The sequence below is a fragment of the Astatotilapia calliptera genome, chromosome 13 (genome assembly GCF_900246225.1).
Source record: "Astatotilapia calliptera chromosome 13, fAstCal1.2, whole genome shotgun sequence".
NCBI lineage: Eukaryota > Metazoa > Chordata > Actinopteri > Cichliformes > Cichlidae > Astatotilapia > Astatotilapia calliptera.
Genome location: NC_039314.1, coordinates 12,933,178 through 12,953,100, shown reverse-complemented (window position 1 = coordinate 12,953,100; position 19,923 = coordinate 12,933,178). Strand labels below are relative to the sequence as shown.

The window sequence follows — 19,923 nt, the reverse complement described above, 5'->3', positions numbered from 1 at the left end:
GTTGTCTCTTCTCTGTTGCTCTTACTGCTTTGATTATAAGTTTGATATCACATATATGTAGAAGATGCATACTGTTCTGCCTCTGTATTATGTATATACATTATGCTTTATTACTTCTCATGGTCAGGAACAATACTCGGGTGGGCTGTGGTGTTTAAACTGCCTTTCAAAGTTTTGTAGACAGCCTCTTCAGTCTTAGGACCTTTCACGGCCCTCCATACAAATGATTCTTCCCACCTGCACGAGTGACTGAAGTTAAGTTTGGCACTTAGCTTGGAGATTAAAAGCCTGGGAATGCATTAATATCAATAACACAAACGGCAGGCATTTCTGAAATTAGTGAGATAAGCACCAGCTCAACAATGAGATGCAGTCGGTCTGCTGTGGGGTTTAACCTGTTGTGTTTATTCAGAGTAACGACATCATGCAGAAACAAACCTGATGATGTTTAGTTTTTAATGATTGGTGATGGATGGTCAACAGAGGGCTGAGATAAAGGAGGAGGTGGGCAGAGAAAGGGAACAATGGAGACGATGATGAGTGAGGCGGGGAGGGGAGGGGGCCCTGGCTCTAATTTTTTTTTCGCAAATCAGTTGGTCAACATGAACTAAGGCAATGCCTGGTTTTACAGTGTCTTTTAAAACATGTCCTAAGTTTTCTGCACCAGTTTTTTCTAAATTCTGTTTTTTAATTTCTCATGAAATATTCTGATTTCCCATGATCCCTTCAGCCTTGTTATTGGCTCTCCTCTGTTCCCCCATTTAAATCCTGCAAACACCCCTATAGAGGGGGGAGGCAGAAAGGCAAGTCTTTACCTTCCCCATCACTTGGCACAGTCACGCTTCAGATCCAGTTCCTGAAGCCGAGCTCCTTCTCCTCTTCTCTGGCTTCTGAACTCTTTTCTCCTCCTTTTCTCTCTGTTCGTGTTGGTCCTTATTTTCTCTTTTGTCACCTTTTCTTATTCTAACTCTTTCTTTTTTGTTTTTTTACTCTCTTACTTTTTTCCTGTCTGCTCAGCCTGTTCCCTCCCTTTGACTTTCCTTTTCCCCCTTTCTTTGCACTTTGTTTTCTTTGTTCTGCAGCTCTGCCTGCTGTGCTTGAAAAAACACAAGTCATTCCTTTTTCTTTTAATTTTACTTTTATACTGCTAATTCTTCTTATCATCCAACCTTTTCTCATCCTTTCATCAAGTTTTTGTTAAATTTCTTACTTCATCTCCTGCATTTCTTTAATCCCCAGTAACTTTTCCAATTTCTTCTCACCCTTCAGTTTTGTCTTCTCGTCCTCCTTTTTCATTTCTTTGTTCTTGTCTAGCTTCACCCCAAGTTTCTTTCCACCAGTCCTCTAGTTCTTCTTCATGACAAAGTCCTCGCCTTCAGTCACAAGTTTTCTGATGTGCCTGTTTGGTTCTGATGCATCATCTGGGACATGCTGCTGAAGATCCAAGAGAGCAGACTCTTCACATCACCATCTGTGACATGGGTAAGTTCTTTGGGCTACGGCGCTTTGAAACTATGATACTACAGAGAAGTAAAGTAAAGCTTTACAGTAGGAGTGTGCAGTTTACTGTAGATTTTATTTTATGTGTGCAACACCCAACACACCAGAGTAACCAATTATCTTTGATAAAACCCTGAAAAACTACAACAAACAGCGCAAAATTTCCACACAGCTAAAACCTGATAACAATCTGTTGGTTTTTTTATAAGATATTATCTCCTCTGTGATCTCATTATTCACGTGTGTTATGGTGTTACTGCAAAAAGATGAGTTTAAAACATCCAGCAGGCTGTAATGTGGTGTGAAATAAGACATGTTTTGGTTAAGCACTTGCTTCTTAGTAGTTTTAGCAGATAGCCTGACATGAATCCAGCTCTTGCTATTGGTTCCCTGTATGCTTCCTGAGTGCGTCAGGGTCTGGCTGCATGTCAGAGCATGTTGACTCCTCATGGGCCATTTTGCAAATTTAGATACTCAGCTGGGGCCTTCCAGCTGTTTCACAGTCACACTCTAAAGGTGATCACTGTGCCATTAGAGCCCCTCGACTCTAGAATGATCTACCTGAGGAGATTTTATTGGTGTCGTATGTGATGTCATCTCTTTTTTTTTTTTGTCTCTTTTGGTTCTGTTTATTGTTTCAGCTCTCTTGCTTTTGTGATTTTATTAGTGTTGTTTATTTGTCATAACCTTGAATCTTTATTTCTGTTTCATCACATTAACTGTATCTGTTTTCTTTGGGCTGATGTTTGAATTTACTTTCTGAAAAGTCTGCTTTTTGTACTTTAAGTCTGTTTTTTAAATGTTGTGTGTACAAATAAAGCGTATTAATATTATCAAGATTTGTACTTAAGAAGAAGTTGTTTGATTTTACTTTAAAATGCCGTAAAAGCTTTGACTGTATCCTTGCTCACCTCGTGCCCTTCCTACCCGCCCTTGCAACATATTTACATACACTGCAGATCTAATCGAATTTTGCACTGAAAGCCAAACTTTAGAATTTTCTGTTTTTGTGTTTTTATTAGAGACATTGCATTCACTAAATTTCACATTAAATCAGTATAAATACAACCCCAGTTCCAAAAAGTTCAATTTTGATTTGATGTCAGCCACACGTCTCAAAGAATTTTGCATGGGGGAACAAAAAGTTTGGAAAAGTGATACTACAAAGAAACAATTATGTTAATTGGCAACAGATCATAAACATGAAGGGTATAAAAAGGGCCCCTTATAGAGTTTCACCATTCAGCAAGAAAAACAAAGAAATACTTTGAATATCTATTTTTTAACATAAATTGGGAAGACCTGGCTCGAATATCTCATCATCTATATTACATAATATCATATAGAGATTCTGGGAATCTAGAGAAATCTCTGCACAGGGGACAAGGTACAAGGCCCAATGGTGGCACTGTATAAAAACCTAGAACGAATCTGTCGTGGAAATCACTGCATGGGCTCAAGAGCACTGTCAGAAACCATTATCAATGAACACAACTCTGTGCCAAAGCTCATTCAAAATGAACCCATTCAAAGTGGAAATATGATGAAACAAAATGTGAAACCATTTTTGGAGAAAATGAACGCTGCATCTTCTGGGCTAAAGCAGGGAGAGACCATCTTTTGCTTTTTGATGTGCATGGAGTTCTGACAGATCTGAGGAGAACAGCATGGAATAATTTACAGAAAGACCTAAAATTAAGCACACCTGACTCTGTAGCTCAATGCAGTGAAGGAGACACATGTGGGGCTCTTCTTTGGGAGATATATTTTATATCATATTGCAGATCTTGAATTTCATGTTTCTTTTTTGTGCTTAAATGTTAGATTAAAAGACTGAGGTGTAGAAAAAAAATCTTTTGTATGAATGTGTGTGAATAGGTGAATGAGGCATGTTGTATAAAGCACATTGAGTGCTCAAGTAAAGTTAACAAAGAAAAGGAAAAAAAGCACTATACAAGCACCAGTCCACTTACCATTTGTAATATGCTTTGTGTCTCCAGTTTTAAGAAATAGAGTCCTGAAGGGCTACTTTTAGAAGTGTGAAAAGCCATAGTAGTTCAGAGAAGTCACTTGCCACTAGAAACTCAGAAATGGGTCAGAGATAGGGAAAGTTGTCAAAATATTAGCTCGAGGTTACCGCTAGGGGTCGCTTCTGGTTTTTGTTTGGAAGTACTCAAGACAGCAGCCATGTTGGTCCGGGAGAGCCGCACCTCCTGAAGTCAGGATTTTTAACTTTCCAGCGGTTTCATTTGCTCTGCCTGTAGGTTGAACCTGTATGGACAGCTGGACATAAGTAAGTTGTTCAGGATAATTAATGTAATAAGGTATTTATTTTAAATGATAGGGTTGAGTGCGCTTATATATCAAATTGTTAATGTTTATGTCAAATTAAATTTTGACACTAAGTCTTCAAAGATGAACAGGAAAGGTAAATACTGACAAGTTCCCCCTTTAAAATTAGTCTTTACCAAAGAATCTAAAAATAAGTAAATGAATAAAATGGAAAACAGACAAACATGTGTATAGTCATGTTTTTGTACTTTCAAAGTCTTCTTATTAACAAGCAGACAGGAAGAGATAGGGGACGTTTTTTTTTTATTATTATTATCCTGGAGTGACCAGAATGGGCAGGATTAGATTTGCAGTGGAGGGATAGTAGATTTACCGGAGAAAGGATGGTGGAAGGATGAAGTCAGGAGTCAGGCCACTCAGGAGGAAAAGAAGAGGACCACAGAGAGGGTTGATGGAAGATGGTTGGTGTGACAGAGGTGGATGCTAGGGTTAGAGGGAGATGATCCGCTTCTACTTTCCGTCCACGAGTTTTCTACCTGAGCAACAACATTTTTAACAAATCATTTTTTCTCTTTCACCAATAAAAATTACCTGGACCTAAAAATTAACCGAAATTAGAATCTGGCTTCGTATTGGTACAGAAAACAGCTTGGGTAACGTGTGAAACGTTATGAATAGATAACGTTAAAATAAATAAACACAATAACATTCGGGAGCTGTGCATAGAAATACGATATATAACTGTGGCCACAACCCCTGAGAAAGATGGCGGCGGGAGAGACGCGCTTCACAACCCCTGATGACGCGGGATTTACGCATTTCTACGTATCTCCACGGCCAGTCAACGAGGAAGCGCAATTTCGGACCAAAGGTTGTGGCTGCTGCTGCTGCTCACTTGTCTGGACTCCAGGTATGTAATATGCAGCAACACGATTCATACAACAGTAACAATTCATGTGAGCTTCACCAATACGTAGTCGTTTTAACAACAGTTTAAAGAAAGTAGCCAGCATAGGCGTTCATGTGCACGTCTTTAGCTTTGTGCTGCGATTGTTTCTGTAGTTGAATCATCCCAGAGGCTCACAGCAACATCCGGAGATCTTATTGTGGGTAGATATGATTAGATTACACATATGTCGAAACCCAAGAATTATGAAGAATAGTTTGGGAGCAGTGCAGTATCTGCATTGGTGAGCAGTGCTGTGCCTGCAAAATTGCGTATTTATCCAAAACCAAGTGGATGCAGTAGATAGCAATACCGATATTTTTAACTTATGTCATGACTAATGAGGTGAATCATCATCAATTTACAAATCAAAAAACAAAAAATAATAACACACATCAGTGGCTATACACTGAACTTAGAGGATAGAAACAAAGTATCGATCCTGTCATGTTAGTATCGATCCGATATCGATACTGTCGATAATTTGGGGAGCGCGTGCTTGGTAAAGATTAAAGCTGAATAAGTGTCCTGAGTTGTGTCTTTTAACCACCTGACACCCTGCACTGCTTTTTGGTTTTCAGCTTTACGATGGCGTTGGACTGGATTGGCTTCAGCTATGCTGCAGCCATTGCTTTTGGAGGATTTATGGGATACAAGAGAAAAGGTTGAGGAGCATAATTTCCTTCGGGATTAATAAAGTATTTCTGATTCAGATTCTGACCACAGCTGTGCATAAAGCTCAACTAAATATTAAAGTGTTGGAAATGAAATCAAACCTGATTGATTTTTGCGTTTCCCCGCAGGCAGCGTGATGTCCCTGATGGCTGGTCTAGTTTTTGGCGGATTATCCGCTTTCGGTGCCTACAACATAACGAGTGACCCAAAGGACATCAAGGTGTCACTGCGTGAGTATGGCTCTCTATATGCAGCCCGGCTACAATCAAGAGTGTAGAGGTTCATTGTCCAGCTAGTGTCATAACAGGGTGTTTTCTTTCTTTCAGTGTCCTCGGGAGTTCTCGCAGTCATCATGGGAATGAGATACAAGAACTCTGGGAAATTAATGCCAGCTGGAATAATGACAGGGCTAAGGTCAGAGTCAGACGTGCTACCAGACAGTACAAATTGTTGCACAAATCAGGGATTGGGACATTTATTTGTTAAACTCGCTGATGCAGTTGCTTTTGTCTGTCTTACAGCTTGTTGATGGTGTTTCGCCTCTTACTTCTGATCGTCTGACCGGGAGAACATCAACCTTTACCCTGGAAACAGGAAACATTCCCACTAAGCCGACTAAATCAAATTTTACTGCAGTATTATTTTTTAATACATGCATATGAGCAAGTGTATGAATGGGAACTTCCATGATTTCTTAACCCACACTACAGGAGACGACTGTGAGCTCTGGGTGCTGTTAGGGCTCGGATTTATTTCTAGAACTTGAGAAAAAGAACAAGTTGAAGCATTTTCATTTGTATTCTTGTCCGTCTATGATGGGGAAAGAGTTTTTGTGATTTTTTTCTAATAACAGCAAATTGAAACAAGTTTAATTCATTAAAAACTGTTGTGTTTTATCTAGAAGAAAAACAGCAGCTTCGAGTGTTTTTGTCAAATGCATTTATTGCTAAAGAAGATTACAGAAGTTCTTTCCATGTTGTTGTGTTGGTGCCTCGTCTATCTTCACGTATTTACTTGCCTCTTAACAATAAGAGTTAAGAGGCTGGTAAATGATTATCTGCCTCTTAACTCTTATTGTGTTGTTTGTCCTTTAAACTAATTAAGATTTTAGATGTAACTGATTTTTGATGTAACTGATCATAATCACGCTGCCTAATGAGGAATGTAACAGATCTTTTGTAGCGTTTTTCTTAAAGGGGCAACTTGAGGTTTAAGACTTCCACAACATTCTTCAAGTATTTTTCATCTGGCGGCGGCTTCCTCTTGCTGCCCGGCTGCAGAAACCTGCTGATGGCGGGGATTTGTGTCATCCTGCCCTGAAAGGACTGGAAGGAATAACAGAAAGATGAGCGTTTCACAGCACTGGGCTTTGGCTTTCTCATTGAACTTGTTGTTGATTTATTTTTTTGTTGAAACACGTTTACCTTGACATTGGGGAAGTCTTTCAAAATGTCTGGAAATTTCTCCTCCAGCATCAGGGTGCATTCAAGAAGCAGCACATCAGCAAGGCTTAGTTTACCTCCCACCAGGTACACGGGTCCAGTCAGAGCCTATTTTATGACACCTATTTTAGCAATGATCAGCAGAAACTCAGGTTTTTAAACCAAACAATCAGTTATTTTACCTTTTCATACACAGGAAGGTAGCGCTCCTTTGCTTTGCTTTGAATGTTGTCCAATTTGGGTTTGGGATCTGGGGTGAAGGGGAGGATCATAATCATTTCCATGAGGTCTGTCAATCCCTCAGAATACATGTTGATCCTGAAGGAAAGCATAATAACCTATTTAAATACAGCTATGATGTAAGACAAAAACTTTATTACACTTTTTTTTTTAAGGACCATACATGACTCGTTCTTTGGGATCCTTTGCATGCAGATTGTACTTCTCTGCGATGTAATTCAGGATTGCTTTTGTCTGAATGAGCTTCATGCCATCCATTTCCACCAAAGGGACCTGTTGAAACATGAGCGCCCCATCTTTGGAGCAAGCACAACAGCAGCAGGTAAAGCAGGTTTGCACTCCCAGTGGAAAAGACCAACACAATTTGTTTTAACGTGCATCTTTGACTGTAGATGAGAAGATATTAAGAGATGTTTGCATACAAGCTGCTGTCTCAATCTAGATTACATAACGTGGCTCTAAGACCATGGGGTGGATGGGAGGGGAAGTTAAAGCATGACTTGGAGGCAAACCACAAAAACTCCACCCACAGTCATGAGTTCAATTTTAAACGATTTAACAGATTTAAAAAAAAACCCAAAACTTTTAACCTTCCTTGTTTGAACCTTTAGTTTAATGTTTACCCAGAATAATCCTATCTCTTGCATTCCCTGCATGCACCCATCTCACCATCAAGGAGTTTTTCATACTGCTCCCGAGTTGTCAGAAGCACTTCATCGAACTGCAAAGAAAGTATTTCAAATCAGATTTGCACAAAAGCCTGCAGTTCTTCAAAAACTCACACCTCCTTCACTTACCTCGACTTCTGCAACAGTTAAAAGCCAGCGGATTGACTCCATCTTCCCTCTCCCGTTAAAATAGTACACCACAGGTTTTTCGGACATGGCTGTTGTCGGTGTTTTCTTTTTGTTTTTCAGGGCCTAAAATCTGTGAAGCAAAGTGAAATCACAGTAAATTCGCAAGCAGCTGCATAAATGTGGAAGCTGTTCCCCTGCGTGTGTAGTTTTCATACCTGTGCGCACTCAACCTCTACGCAGAAATGCAAACGAGTGGAAGTAAAAGTTAATCTTACGTAACATTCACAGCGCTCAGGGTTGTTGAAGGGGTGGAGTAGGCGGGGAAAATGCGTGAAGGCGCTGATTGGGCAGCTTCAGCCAATGCAAGCATGCTTATTTGCATTTTGTCGCTAACCATCATGGGTAAAACAGATACAGTTTTCTGTTTTACTGTTTAAAATAATTTTACCGATGCAGCTTCTATTTATAAGATGAACCAGACAAACTGTACGGATCCCGACCAGGACTCTGAGTCTTTAAACCCTCATTGTGAACAGGTTTGTTATGCAGGGCTATAAAATATGCTAAACGACCGAGCGTTTCTGGATGTGAGGGCGATCTGGCTGCGACATCTGTCACCCCATTGATCGCTAGGGTTGATTCGGCTGATCTGGCTGGCTAGGCGGGTGTCCCCTTCCTCCCTCACCGGTCCATGTGTGTCCCTCCCGACGCCCAGCGCTCGGTGGCAGCGGACGATGTCCCCCCCCGGCGGACGACCATCCATCGGTATACCAGTAGCTGCGCTCCCCTGCTAGAACCTCCAAACAAGCTCAAGGCCCATTTGTAGGAGAAACGTAGGGAAGTCAAGCTCCAAGCTTCAGACACATCCAAATGCGGCGCTGCACGTGGCAGTCTGCCTTCCTTTTTTAGTTTTTGTTGAAAAAACAAACTTTTTATGATCTTTTTTTCTTAAAAGTTTAATCATTTTATTAATAATTTCTACTTATTTAAAAGGTTATTTGTTTTGTTATTGTTTTTTTAATCACTGTTGTATATGTTAAATATACAGTATGAGGGCCTCACTATGCACCTGTGGCACTTTTACTTTATCTATCTATTCAATTTTCATAAAAGCATTTAATCCAACAAACAAATAACTGAGTGTATTTGTGTGTGCACTCATCCATGCTTGGGCTGGTCTTTATGTGATATTGCATGTTTGTGTGTGTTTAAGATAAGATAACTCTTTATTGCAAATGAATTTAAATGTGTGGAACTTTATAAAACAGAGCTGGGTGTCATTTCTGTCATTTGCCTTTTGGACTACCATCCCGGTACCTTCCAGCTCCCTTCATAAAGCCCCCTTCCAGCTCCCAACACAGGCACACATCATCATTCATATACACACACACTATTGGTTACCCACACACTTGTACATGAACATGTGTGTCCTTTAACTGACCCTTGATCTCCTAACTGTTCCTCAAACCTAATTCTCACTTTCATCTAGTTCACTTTCCTCACTGAGGGAATGACCCCCAACTGTCCAATCACATTTTTTCCTCCCATAAAAAGTTCTTGTGCCTATTTCCTGCAATTTGGTACAAGTTCAGTTGGTTTGGCTGCTTATGTATCACTCAGTGCTCTCAAATCATTTCCCCAGAGGTTCTCCCTGTGACCCAAGTCCCTGCAGTTATCCCCATAAAAACCTTTCAACAAACCTAAAACAGAGTCACCAGGATCAGTGTTCAGAAGCACTGCTTTAGCGTTGCTGCCCTAAGAAAGGCAGCCTAACTGCATAACATTGCTCTGAGGCAACAAACTAAAAAGTGTTGTGTTAGAAGACAAAATTCAATCAAAATGTGTCTTTAAACAACCAGCGACACTTCTTCAGATGTTCATATAAGTGCACATAATGGTTTTAGAGCTCACCCGGGCGATCGTGGCTCAAGAGTTGGGAGTTCGCCTTGTAATCGGAAGGTTGGCGGTTCGAGCCCCGGCTTGGACAGTCTCGGTCGTTGTGTCCTTGGGCAAGACACTTCACCCGTTGCGGTGGTGGTCAGAGGGCCCGGTGGCGCCAGTGTCCGGCAGCCTCCCCTCTGTCAGTGCGCCCCAGGGTGGCTGTGGCTACAATGTAGCTTGCCATCACCAGTGTGTGAATGTGTGTGTGAATGGGTGGATGACTGGATATGTAAAGCGCTTTGGGGTCCTTAGGGACTAGTAAAGCGCTATATAAATACAGGCCATTTACTATTTACCATTACCCTGTTTCAACACACCTGAATCGAATGATTAGTTCATTACCAGGCCTCTGGAGAACTTCAAGATATGTTGGGGAGGTCATTTAGCCATTTGAATCAGCTGTGTTGGATCAAGGACACATTTAAAACCTGCAGGGCACTGGCACTTGAGGCCTGAAGTTGCCCACCCTTGGTCTAGAACCATCTGTAACACAAGGTGGTCTCACAGTTTGGGGCTGCATTTGAGACAGTGGCGTTGGGGATGATGTCAAAACACAGAAAAGGACTGTTAGATTTTGATCCACCAAGCATCTGAATGAGTCCTTTAATATCAACATTTATTTAGTTCACATTGTTAGAAAAGCTCACATACCTTCTCATCTATCCTGTTAGTGCAGCATTTATCGACACGTAGGCCTGCAGATATAAATGATCACAAACATGCTGCATGATAAGGAACAGATTTTACTGAGATGGTAATTTGGACTGGGAGACTTCCATGATAGCCTTTGCATAGTTTTGTATCCGGCGGTGGCTTCCTCTTACTGCCTGGCTGCAGAAACCTGTTGATGGCAGGGATTTGGATCATCCTGCCCTGGAAAGACTGGGAGGAAAGACTGGGAACTGACTAAGCGTTTCACAGTACTGAGTTTTAATAACAATAATAATATGAGTCATTCAATATGAAATTCATCAAATCTTAAAAAAGCTTCCACCTGAATCCCTGAGAACCAGCTGACGTTTTTTTAACCTCTGCAATTGTGTTTGTGTCCTTCTGTCATGTTAACCACCCATTAAAATTTGGGTTACATCCACCAAGGTCTTCAAAGTGTACTTAATGGTATATTAGTGGAAAGCCCTATAACCTAGAAACATTAAATATTACAACTGTGGCATGTACTGTCAACATATAGAAAATACCACATAAAGATTTAAGATATCATGTCACACTTGACCTCTGACTTTTTAACATCAACAGAGTGATCTGAAAGGTCAAAGTGATAATAATCCTATATAGAGCTATTTAAAACATGTTTCTTACTTCCATTGTTTTTATTGACAGCATATAGAGAATAGTTTAAGGGAATTTTAACTATCACATTACTTTGGATTTCTGACCATTTCAAGGTCAAATAAGGTCCAATTTCTATCTTCAAAACTGCACTTAAAAGTCTGCTGCTTTTGTTTGTATTGGCAACATTTAACAAATACCTGACCTTTGATCTCACTTTTACATTTCACCAAATGCATTATGTCTTTAATGAGCTGTACATTTTTTTCTTTTAAAAGTACATTTTAAAAGGAAAAAACCAAAATGATTGCATACAAAATACAATACGACTCACTTAAAAGTAAATATTGCCCACTGAGTGAGCTGCTTTGGCAGAGGTTTGCGCTCTGGGAGTGCTTCTCATTGTAACTTTGGTTTATTTAATGAAAATATGCAAAATTTGACATTTATATTCTGACATAGCAGAGGGTAACCACCTCGGTGTAGTTAAACGGTCTGTAACTTATTAAGTATTCATAAAATAGAGATACAAATTCTCATGACGTCTCTAAATATACTAAAGTTATTGTAGAAGTTGATTTTGAGAGGACGGGGTGGGAGGCACTGATTTTTCTTGGAATGCCCTGTATGTGCTTCAGTTTCACAAGGACAGGTGATTCGTTGTTTTGTTGAATCATATCCAGCTCTGTCACTGTTACCTTAATGTTGGGAAAGTCTTTGTAAATTCCTGGAAATCTCTCCTCCAGCTCCAGGGTCCATTCAGCCAGCAGCATCTGCGAGGCTTAGTTTACCTCCCACCAGGTAAACGGTCCAGTCAGAGCCTGAGAAATTTGTCCAAAAAAATGCATAATGGCCATTTTGGCAACAATCATGTTTTTCTAAACAAAAAGAGTCGGTTATTTTACCTTTTCATGCACAGGAAGGTAGCGCTCATTTGCTCTGCTTTGAATGTTTTCCAGTTTAGGTTTGGGGTCTGCACAGAACGGCAGTGACAGAGTACATGTTGATCCTAAGGAAAAGCTTAATAATGTATTTAAATACAGCCACGATATAGTATCAGAAGTTCTCTCTTTATTATTCCATGATTATTGAAGTGGAGCATACATAACTCGATCTTTGAGGTCCTTTCTGTGCAGGTTGTGCTTCTCAGCGAGATGGCTAAGGAGCACAGATAACATGACCAAGAAAGTAGACTCTGTGCATTATAATAAATCCTCAAGCGATAATCCCCCCTTGGACTGTCTTGGTGCAAAACCAAGACATAAATCATGTCTCCTGGAAGGGGGAGGACGTATCACAGGCAGGACACAGCGAGCTGAAATCTCTGAAACCGACTGGCCTTCACTTCCTACGAGACAGGGAGGAGGTCAGCCCCCTGACCCACTGGTGTCAAGACAACCATCTCACCCTCAACGTTGCAAAGACAAAGGAGTTGATAGTGGACTTCCGGAGGTGCAGAGAAGTACACACCCCCATCACCATCAACGGCGCTGCTGTGGAGAGAGTGAGCAGCTTCCGGTTCCTTGGAGTACATCTGGCTGAGGATCTTACGTGGTCAGTACACATAAACAAAACAGTGAAGAAGGCGCAGCAGCGCCTCTTCTTTCTCAGGAGACTGAAAAGATTCGGCATGAGCCCCCGCATCCTCAGGACCTTCTATCACTGTGCCATTGAGAGCATCCTCACTGGATGCATCACCACCTGGTATGGCAACAGCACCGCCTACAACCGCAAAGCTCTCCAGCGAGTAGTGCGGTGCTCTGAACGGATAATTGGAGGTGAGCTTCCCTCCCTCCAAGACATCTACAGGAAGTGGTGCCTGAAGAAAGCGGGGAGGATCATCAAGGACTCCAGTCACCCCAGCCATAAACTGTTCAGACTACTTCGCTGCAAAGGGGGATCACGCTTTTCAAACCCTGGCTCCAATACTGTGGAACGGTTTACCCTCCTCACTACGCACCATCGACATCTGTTTACACAGGCATTTGGGTAATGTTAATGCGTAATATGTTGTTTTATTTTATATTTATATTGTACTATTGCTTGTTTGATATGCTTTTATATTTCCTCTATGTTGCTATATTGTTTGTTTGACATGTCTTCATGTGAAGCACTTTGTAACAGCGTTTTTGTCTTAAAAAGTGCTATATAAATAAATTTTACTTACTTACTTACTTACTTCCATCAGGAAGGAGGTTCTGCAGCATCCGGTCCCGAACCAGCAGACTGAGAGACAGCTTCTTCCACCAGGCCATCAGACTGCTGAACACGTCATAGACACCTCACCTCCACTACTGGAACTTCAACATTATGCACTCCATACTGTACAGTAATGCCACTGTTTTGCACATGTCTCAACTCTGTATATTTTTATATATTTTATTTATTGTTTACTCTATTTAATTTGTAAAATATGTGTATACACACACACACGTAGAAAAACATTTAGTATACACATCCAGAAATTTTTTTTTTTGCATATACTATTATATATTGTACATATATTTATTAGTTTCAGATTTAGCCATTCGTATATTTTGCCTGTTTATGTTATTGTATTTTGCACAACTCTGTTGCTTGTGAAGCTCGCACACAAGAATTTCACTCACATGTGCTGTACCAATGTACCTGCACATGTGATGTGACAATAAAAGTGATTTGATTTGATTTGATTTGATTTGATTTGATTTGATTTGATTTGATTTGATTTGATTTGATTTGATTTGATTTGACAGAGAAGCTCTTCTACCCCTGTACACGGGAGGAAACAGGACTGGACAACCGTGAATAGGAAGGTTAACAACAAACCTCCAAAACAACTGAATGTGAAACTGCAGAACAGATTTGCTCCACTATCAAAGGACCCTGGATCTATATCGGACAACCATCCATCTAAAAGCAGCGAAGTAAGGTCTGAAAATCTGTTGAAAAGTAAAAGGCCACAGGGAAAGCTAAAGGCTAGGCCTGAAACTCTGATTGTGGGTGACTCTGCTGTAAAGGATGTACAAAGGATGTGCGGTAAGAACACTAAAGTCATCTGCTTTCCTAGGGATATGGTCAACAACCTGAAGGAGAGAATTCTTCAAATTGCAGATGAATATCCAACTGTGACAAACATTGTTCTGCATACAGGGTCAAACGATGTGTCCAAACAACAGTCGGAGGTTCTGAAACGGGACTTTACTGGATTATTAAATACTGTAAACTCTCTGAATGCAGCTGTATTCATCAGTGGACCTGTACCGCCTGTCAGAGGAGGAGACGAGAGATTCAGCAGGTTGTTTGCACTGAATAAATCAGCATGTGCTGACCACTCAGTGCATTTTATCAACAATTTTAATATTTCTTGGGAACGCAGGCATCTGTTTAAAGCAAATGGATTTAATTTTAACAAGTCAGGGGTGAAACTGTTCACCTCCAACTTGTTTTATTCCATACGTCATCCATCTGTGCTTGGTGCCAAGGCTGAGATAAACGAGGAGTTATCTCATAAAGAGGAACAAACAGTACTCCAAGAACAGACAAAACCCAGCAGAAACCTTGAGGAGGAGCTCCATCTGCCCCCACCTGGGATGAGCAAGAAGAGGGGTCCCTATTTGCCTCCAACTCTCTCAACAACACCAACGACCAGGACCAGGACCAGGGACCACGACCTTCCCCAGTCCCCCAAACCCCTGACAAGCCAACACCCTCCTCCCCCTCCCTTTCTCCCTCCTCGCCACACCTGAAATTCACTGAGGAGATGATGGAGCTGGTCAATGTTGGGCTCAGATCTACCCCCCGGCCCAATCCCTTTTTGTCCCCCATAAACCCCCCCACCAGTGCAGTTAAAGGTTCGCCATCGAGCCCCGTCCTCAACAGAGCAATCGAAGTTACATTGCCCAGCCTCGTCCCCCTTAGCTCCTCCTTACCACCTTCATGCTCTGTCTCCGCAGTCTGATGTGTGATGTGTGAAGGGTCCGGGCTGCGAGGATTATGGCAGTGATGACTTTTCCCAGGAGAAGCTGGGACCCTGTTTACTAGAAGGTTTTAAAATTTCTGTACTTTTAGGTGACAGGAGACATGTGGCCTGGTCAAAACACAGAGAGCTGCACTCTAAAAGATCTTTAAACATAGTAAACATACCTTGTGTGCCACAGACTGCTCCCAAACACGAGGGGACAAGTAATACCTCTAAAACACTTAAGCTGGCTTTATTAAACATTAGATCTTTAGCTGGGAAAACGTTTTTAATTAATGATTTAATCACTGAGCACAGCCTTGATTTTATGTTTTTAACTGAAACTTGGTTGGACCAAAGTAACAGTGGAGCTGTTCTCATCGAGACGACCCCTCCTAACTACAGTTTTATCAGTGAGGTCAGGGCGAGCAGGAGAGGAGGAGGGGTTGCTGTCTTATTTAATGAATCATTTCAATGTAAGCAGCTATCTCCTGGAAGTTTTCAGTCTTTTGAATATGTGGCTTTACAGCTGAAGGCCCCATCCAAAGTTGTGTTTCTTAATGTTTACAGGCCTCCCAAATACTGCACAGACTTTTTTAATGACCTCAGTGAACTGCTGTCTGTGATCTGTGTTGATTTGGACTGTGTAATTATTGTTGGGGATTTTAACATCCATGTGGACAACCCTCAGGACAAAGGGACTAAAGACCTGAGTAACACTCCGGGCAACTTTGGGCTGACTCAGCATGTAACAGAGGCCACACATAATAGAGGACACACTCTTGACCTGCTGATCTCCAAGGGCCTGAACATTTCGAAGGTTACTGTGTCTGATGTGGGCCTGTCTGATCATTACTGTGTTTTCTTTGAAAGTAAAAGTTCAGCCCACACAAATATATCAACAGCGGTGATCACAAAACGGTGTATAACTGAATACAGTTGTGAGATATTTACCAGGTTTTCCCATTAACACCTGACCTGTCCAGAGGTTCAGTCAATGAGCTCGTCAATAGCTTCAATGCTAAAATGTTAAATGTAATGGACACTTTTGCTCCTGTCAATGGAAAATTGTACTTAGTAGTCAGTATAATCTTTCAGTGATATAAGTTTGCATATGGTAGAATACTGCATGTAATCACTTGTGTGTAGAAGTATATAGTTGGTGGCATATTGAAAGATTGTCTCATCCTAGGAGGTCTGTAACATTCCAGGGTGTTCACCCCCACATCCTAGGAGCATGGGAGAGGTCGTACCTTGTCTTATTGTTTTACGGTAGGATTAACATAGCTATGTCAGTTTTAGTCTAAGTGCCTTTTGTTTAGATGAACTGCTGGACTTCTTCACTGTGTTATCTAGGGTGAACCATCTAGGGTGAGGGGGAGACTACCCTCTTTATGACCAAGGCTGTTCCTTTTGTGCTGTTATATGACCCTTTGATCAGCAGGACCCCCCCCCCCACACACACACACACACACTGAAGTATAAATAAAGACCGGGGCAGTTTCTCAGCGCGAGTCTCTCAGTCTGGAGGCTGCCCTTGCTAGCAAGAAGTTCTGTGTGTTTCTCTTCTCTGAGTCTTTACTGAAGAAGTGTTTTAGAATATATTCCTTAACAGCTCCCATTAAGGTGAAGGTTATCTCTGGAAGGAAAAAGTCTTCCTGGAGAAACTCCACACTGGTGAAAAATGAAAAAAGAGAGTGTAGGAAAGCTGAGCGCAGATGGCGAAAAACAAACCTCCAGGTTCAATTACTTCTTAAAACAGAATAACTGCTATGATGCCTTCCAGTCAGGTTTTAGACAGAACCACAGCACTGAAACCGCTCTGACCAAAGTGTTTAATGACATATGTCTGAACACAGACAGTGGAAAAATGTCAGTCTTAGTTTTGCTGGATCTCAGTGCAGCATTTGATACAGTTGACCACAACATATTACTCAAACGAGTAATGTGGGCAGCATTGTTTGACTTTGTTGTGCATGTTCTTCAACCCTCCTGCTTTAAACCAGCTGCTTGCTCAGTGATGAGAAAATTACACTTCCCTTTTTCTTGCGTTCATGGCGCAGATGTCACTGAAGCAGTACTCGCCACCTATAGCTAGCACTACAGAAGGGTTACAGACTAGTGAACGCCACACTCACTTCCACTAACATCTCTTGGGGCCTCATATTTAAAAGTACAGTGAGAAGCAGTAAGATTTAAGAATCAACTTGAAATGTCTGCAACATTTGACATGAAACAAAAGAACAGGAAATATTGGTTTCTGGCCATAAAGTGCCAGTCAGTCAATTGTCCACTTAATTTTCAGCTCCTGAAAAAGGGAACGGTCTACTGCTCAGTGAGGTGGTTTAGTCAGATTACTAAGAAATGTTTTCCCATTCTTTATTTCTTTGACACAAATTTATTATAATTATTATCTTTTTTTAAAAAAAAATCAGAACAAAAACACAGTAGCTTCAAATATTTTTGGAAGATCAACATTTATTTATTTCACATTGTTAGGAAAGATCACACATCAAGATTCATATGCTTTCCATAGTGTTAGTGCAGCATTTGTTTCCACGTAGGCCTGCAGATATAATGCAGCCTAATGAGGAATGTAGCAGGAATGTAATGGGTTTTACTGAGGTTATATTTTGATCTGGAAGATTTCTATGACAGCCTTTGCATAGTTTTCACCCGGGGGTGGCTTCCTCTTACTGCCTGGCTGCAGAAACCTGTTGATGGCAGGGATTTGGATCATCCTGCCCTGGAAAGACTGTGAGGAAACACAGAAAGCTGACTGAGCATTTCACGGTACTTGGTTTAATAATAACTGCCATTCCATGTATAAAATAAAGAAAAAACAAAATCTAAAAAGAGAACCTCTTACCTGATTTTTTTTTTTTAAACCAAAACTTTATTTATTAAAGATTGAAAAATTGGACCTTTATACCCTGAAATAGCATGCATGTCCCAGAAAAAACCCTGTAAAGGGCCTGTAACTTTAAAGGTAAATACAAACTTTCATGGTGTCATTAAAAAAAACCAAGTGTTATGATAGAAGAAGGTGTTTCTGTCAACGTTACCTTAACAGCAGAGAAGTCTTTGAGAATCCCAACGCATTTCTCCTCTAGCATCAGGGTGCATTCAACCAGCAGCACATCTGCGAGGCTTAGTTTGCCTCCCACCAGGTACACGGGTCCGGTCAGAGCCTAAGACGTTTGCCCAAAAACACATAGCACATACTTTAGTTGTCAGAAACCATTATAATCATCAACAACTCATTTTATTCTGTTTTTCTACCTTTTCAAACACAGGAAAGTAGCGTTCCTTTGCTTTTTTCTCAATCTCTTCCAGTTTGGCTGTGGGGTCTGGATTGAAGGGCAGCACCATAATCATTTCCATGAGGTCCATCAGTCCCTCGGAGTACATGTTGATCCTAAAAAACAAAAACAACAACAGCAAAAAAATAAAATAATAAAAAAATTCTTCAATTACAAGACGGACTATCTTTATTATGTCTGATAAATAAATAAACAAATAAAAGACCATACATGACACGGTCTTTGAGGTCCTTTCCATGCATGTTGTACTTCTCGGCGAGGTAATTTAAGATGGCTTTTGTCTGAACGAGCTTCATGCCATCGATTTCCACCAATGGCACCTGTTGAAACATGAGCTTTCCATCTGCAGGGTAAACACAGAAGCTAGTAAAGCAGGGTGGCACTCCCAGGCATAATAATTCATCTTAGGCTACATCTTTGTAGGTCATGACACTCCTGAAACCTTTTGCCCACAAAAACTGCTGATTCACTTTAGTTAAAAGATGAACATGATTTTAGCTTAAATCCCCCCTTTAATTCATGTCCGTTTCATTCAGTTTTTCATATTTTAGTTACGGGTTTTGTTTTTATTATTAAACTCACCATTTACGAGTTTTAAATACTCTTCGCGGGTGTCCAAAAACTTCTCATCAAACTGTGAATATAAACATTTAGATCAGTTTCTGGGACAGTAATAATATGTAAAGCCTGAACTTTGAGTGCATTTTCATTATTCAGCTGTAACGTTTACCATGAAATGACAAATGTTACAGCTGATCAAGTCTGCAGGTCTTCAAAAAAAGCACTTACCTCGACTTCTGCGACTGTTAAAAGCCAGCGAATAGACTCCATCTTCCCTCTCCCATTGAAATAGTGCAGCACAACTCTTTCACCCATGATTGTTGGTTATTTTTTCCTAAACTGATAACCCGTGAACCTACAAGCAACAATGCAATCACAGTGAAATATGAGCTGCTGAATGAAGATGGAAGTGATACTACTGGATGTGAAGCTGCGATACCTGCGATCCTTCCGGCACTCGTGGAGAAGTGACTGAAGCGAAGGGAGAAGTGCAAATAAAAGTTCAGCTGTTATATAACACTTATTGAAGTCCAAGGTTTGGGCGGCTGGAGGATGAAGGCGGGGAAACATGTGAAGTCTGTGATTGGTCAGTGCCCACCAACACAGGCTGTGAATGTGCTTTGGTAGCAAAAAAAGAAAAAATTCCCAAGATGTTAAGATTAGTTCCTCCCTGTTAGCGGTCCATAAAATATTGCGTGAACTCTTAGTCAGCTTTTTTTCTTTCCTGTTTCTTTAAGTAGTCATCAGGAATAGTTCTCCAGGCTTCTTCTTCCTCATTCAAAGCTCTTCTTTGGATGTTGGCTGCCTTTTCTTTGGATCTCTGTCAAGATGAGCCCATCACTGCTGTTGAGGTCTGGGCTTTGGGGAGTCCAATGCATGACTCATATAGTGCTCCAATGTGTGTTTTTCTTTGGTGTCAGTCTCCACATTAATGCTGGTTGTAGCAGTGCATGCTGATGATGAGTTCCAGTCCAGC

General features: G+C 40.9%; 3 protein-coding genes and 1 pseudogene across 4 annotated transcripts; 1 reads left to right on the top strand and 3 right to left on the bottom strand.

Annotated features, from left to right (window-relative positions):
- Positions 1-4,636: 4,636 nt before the first annotated feature.
- tmem14a (transmembrane protein 14A) lies at positions 4,637-6,556 on the top strand. Its single transcript, XM_026189205.1, has 5 exons — positions 4,637-4,702; positions 5,320-5,402; positions 5,542-5,643; positions 5,740-5,827; positions 5,935-6,556. The coding sequence occupies exons 2-5, from the start codon at positions 5,327-5,329 to the stop codon at positions 5,972-5,974; spliced, it is 306 nt and encodes a 101-aa protein (XP_026044990.1). The 5' UTR covers positions 4,637-4,702; positions 5,320-5,326; the 3' UTR covers positions 5,975-6,556.
- LOC113034545 (glutathione S-transferase 3-like) lies at positions 6,338-8,204 on the bottom strand. Its single transcript, XM_026189187.1, has 7 exons — positions 8,108-8,204; positions 7,893-8,022; positions 7,765-7,816; positions 7,259-7,391; positions 7,038-7,173; positions 6,838-6,963; positions 6,338-6,738 (listed from the first exon to the last, which is right to left on the bottom strand). Exons 2-7 carry the CDS (start codon positions 7,977-7,979, stop codon positions 6,604-6,606), a joined length of 669 nt encoding a protein of 222 aa, XP_026044972.1. The 5' UTR covers positions 7,980-8,022; positions 8,108-8,204; the 3' UTR covers positions 6,338-6,603.
- Positions 8,205-10,576: 2,372 nt separating this feature from the next.
- On the bottom strand, positions 10,577-13,966 carry LOC113035394 (glutathione S-transferase A4-like; annotated as a pseudogene).
- Positions 13,967-17,521: 3,555 nt separating this feature from the next.
- LOC113034546 (glutathione S-transferase A2-like) lies at positions 17,522-19,471 on the bottom strand. Of its 2 annotated transcripts, XM_026189188.1 has the most exons (7): positions 19,387-19,471; positions 19,176-19,302; positions 18,969-19,020; positions 18,597-18,729; positions 18,346-18,481; positions 18,129-18,254; positions 17,522-17,818 (listed from the first exon to the last, which is right to left on the bottom strand). In XM_026189188.1, the coding sequence occupies exons 2-7, from the start codon at positions 19,260-19,262 to the stop codon at positions 17,690-17,692; spliced, it is 663 nt and encodes a 220-aa protein (XP_026044973.1). In that variant the 5' UTR covers positions 19,263-19,302; positions 19,387-19,471; the 3' UTR covers positions 17,522-17,689. The 2 variants fall into 2 exon arrangements, with proteins under 2 accessions (XP_026044973.1, XP_026044974.1); XM_026189189.1 differs by having other exon boundaries at positions 19,176-19,436.
- Positions 19,472-19,923: the final 452 nt, after the last annotated feature.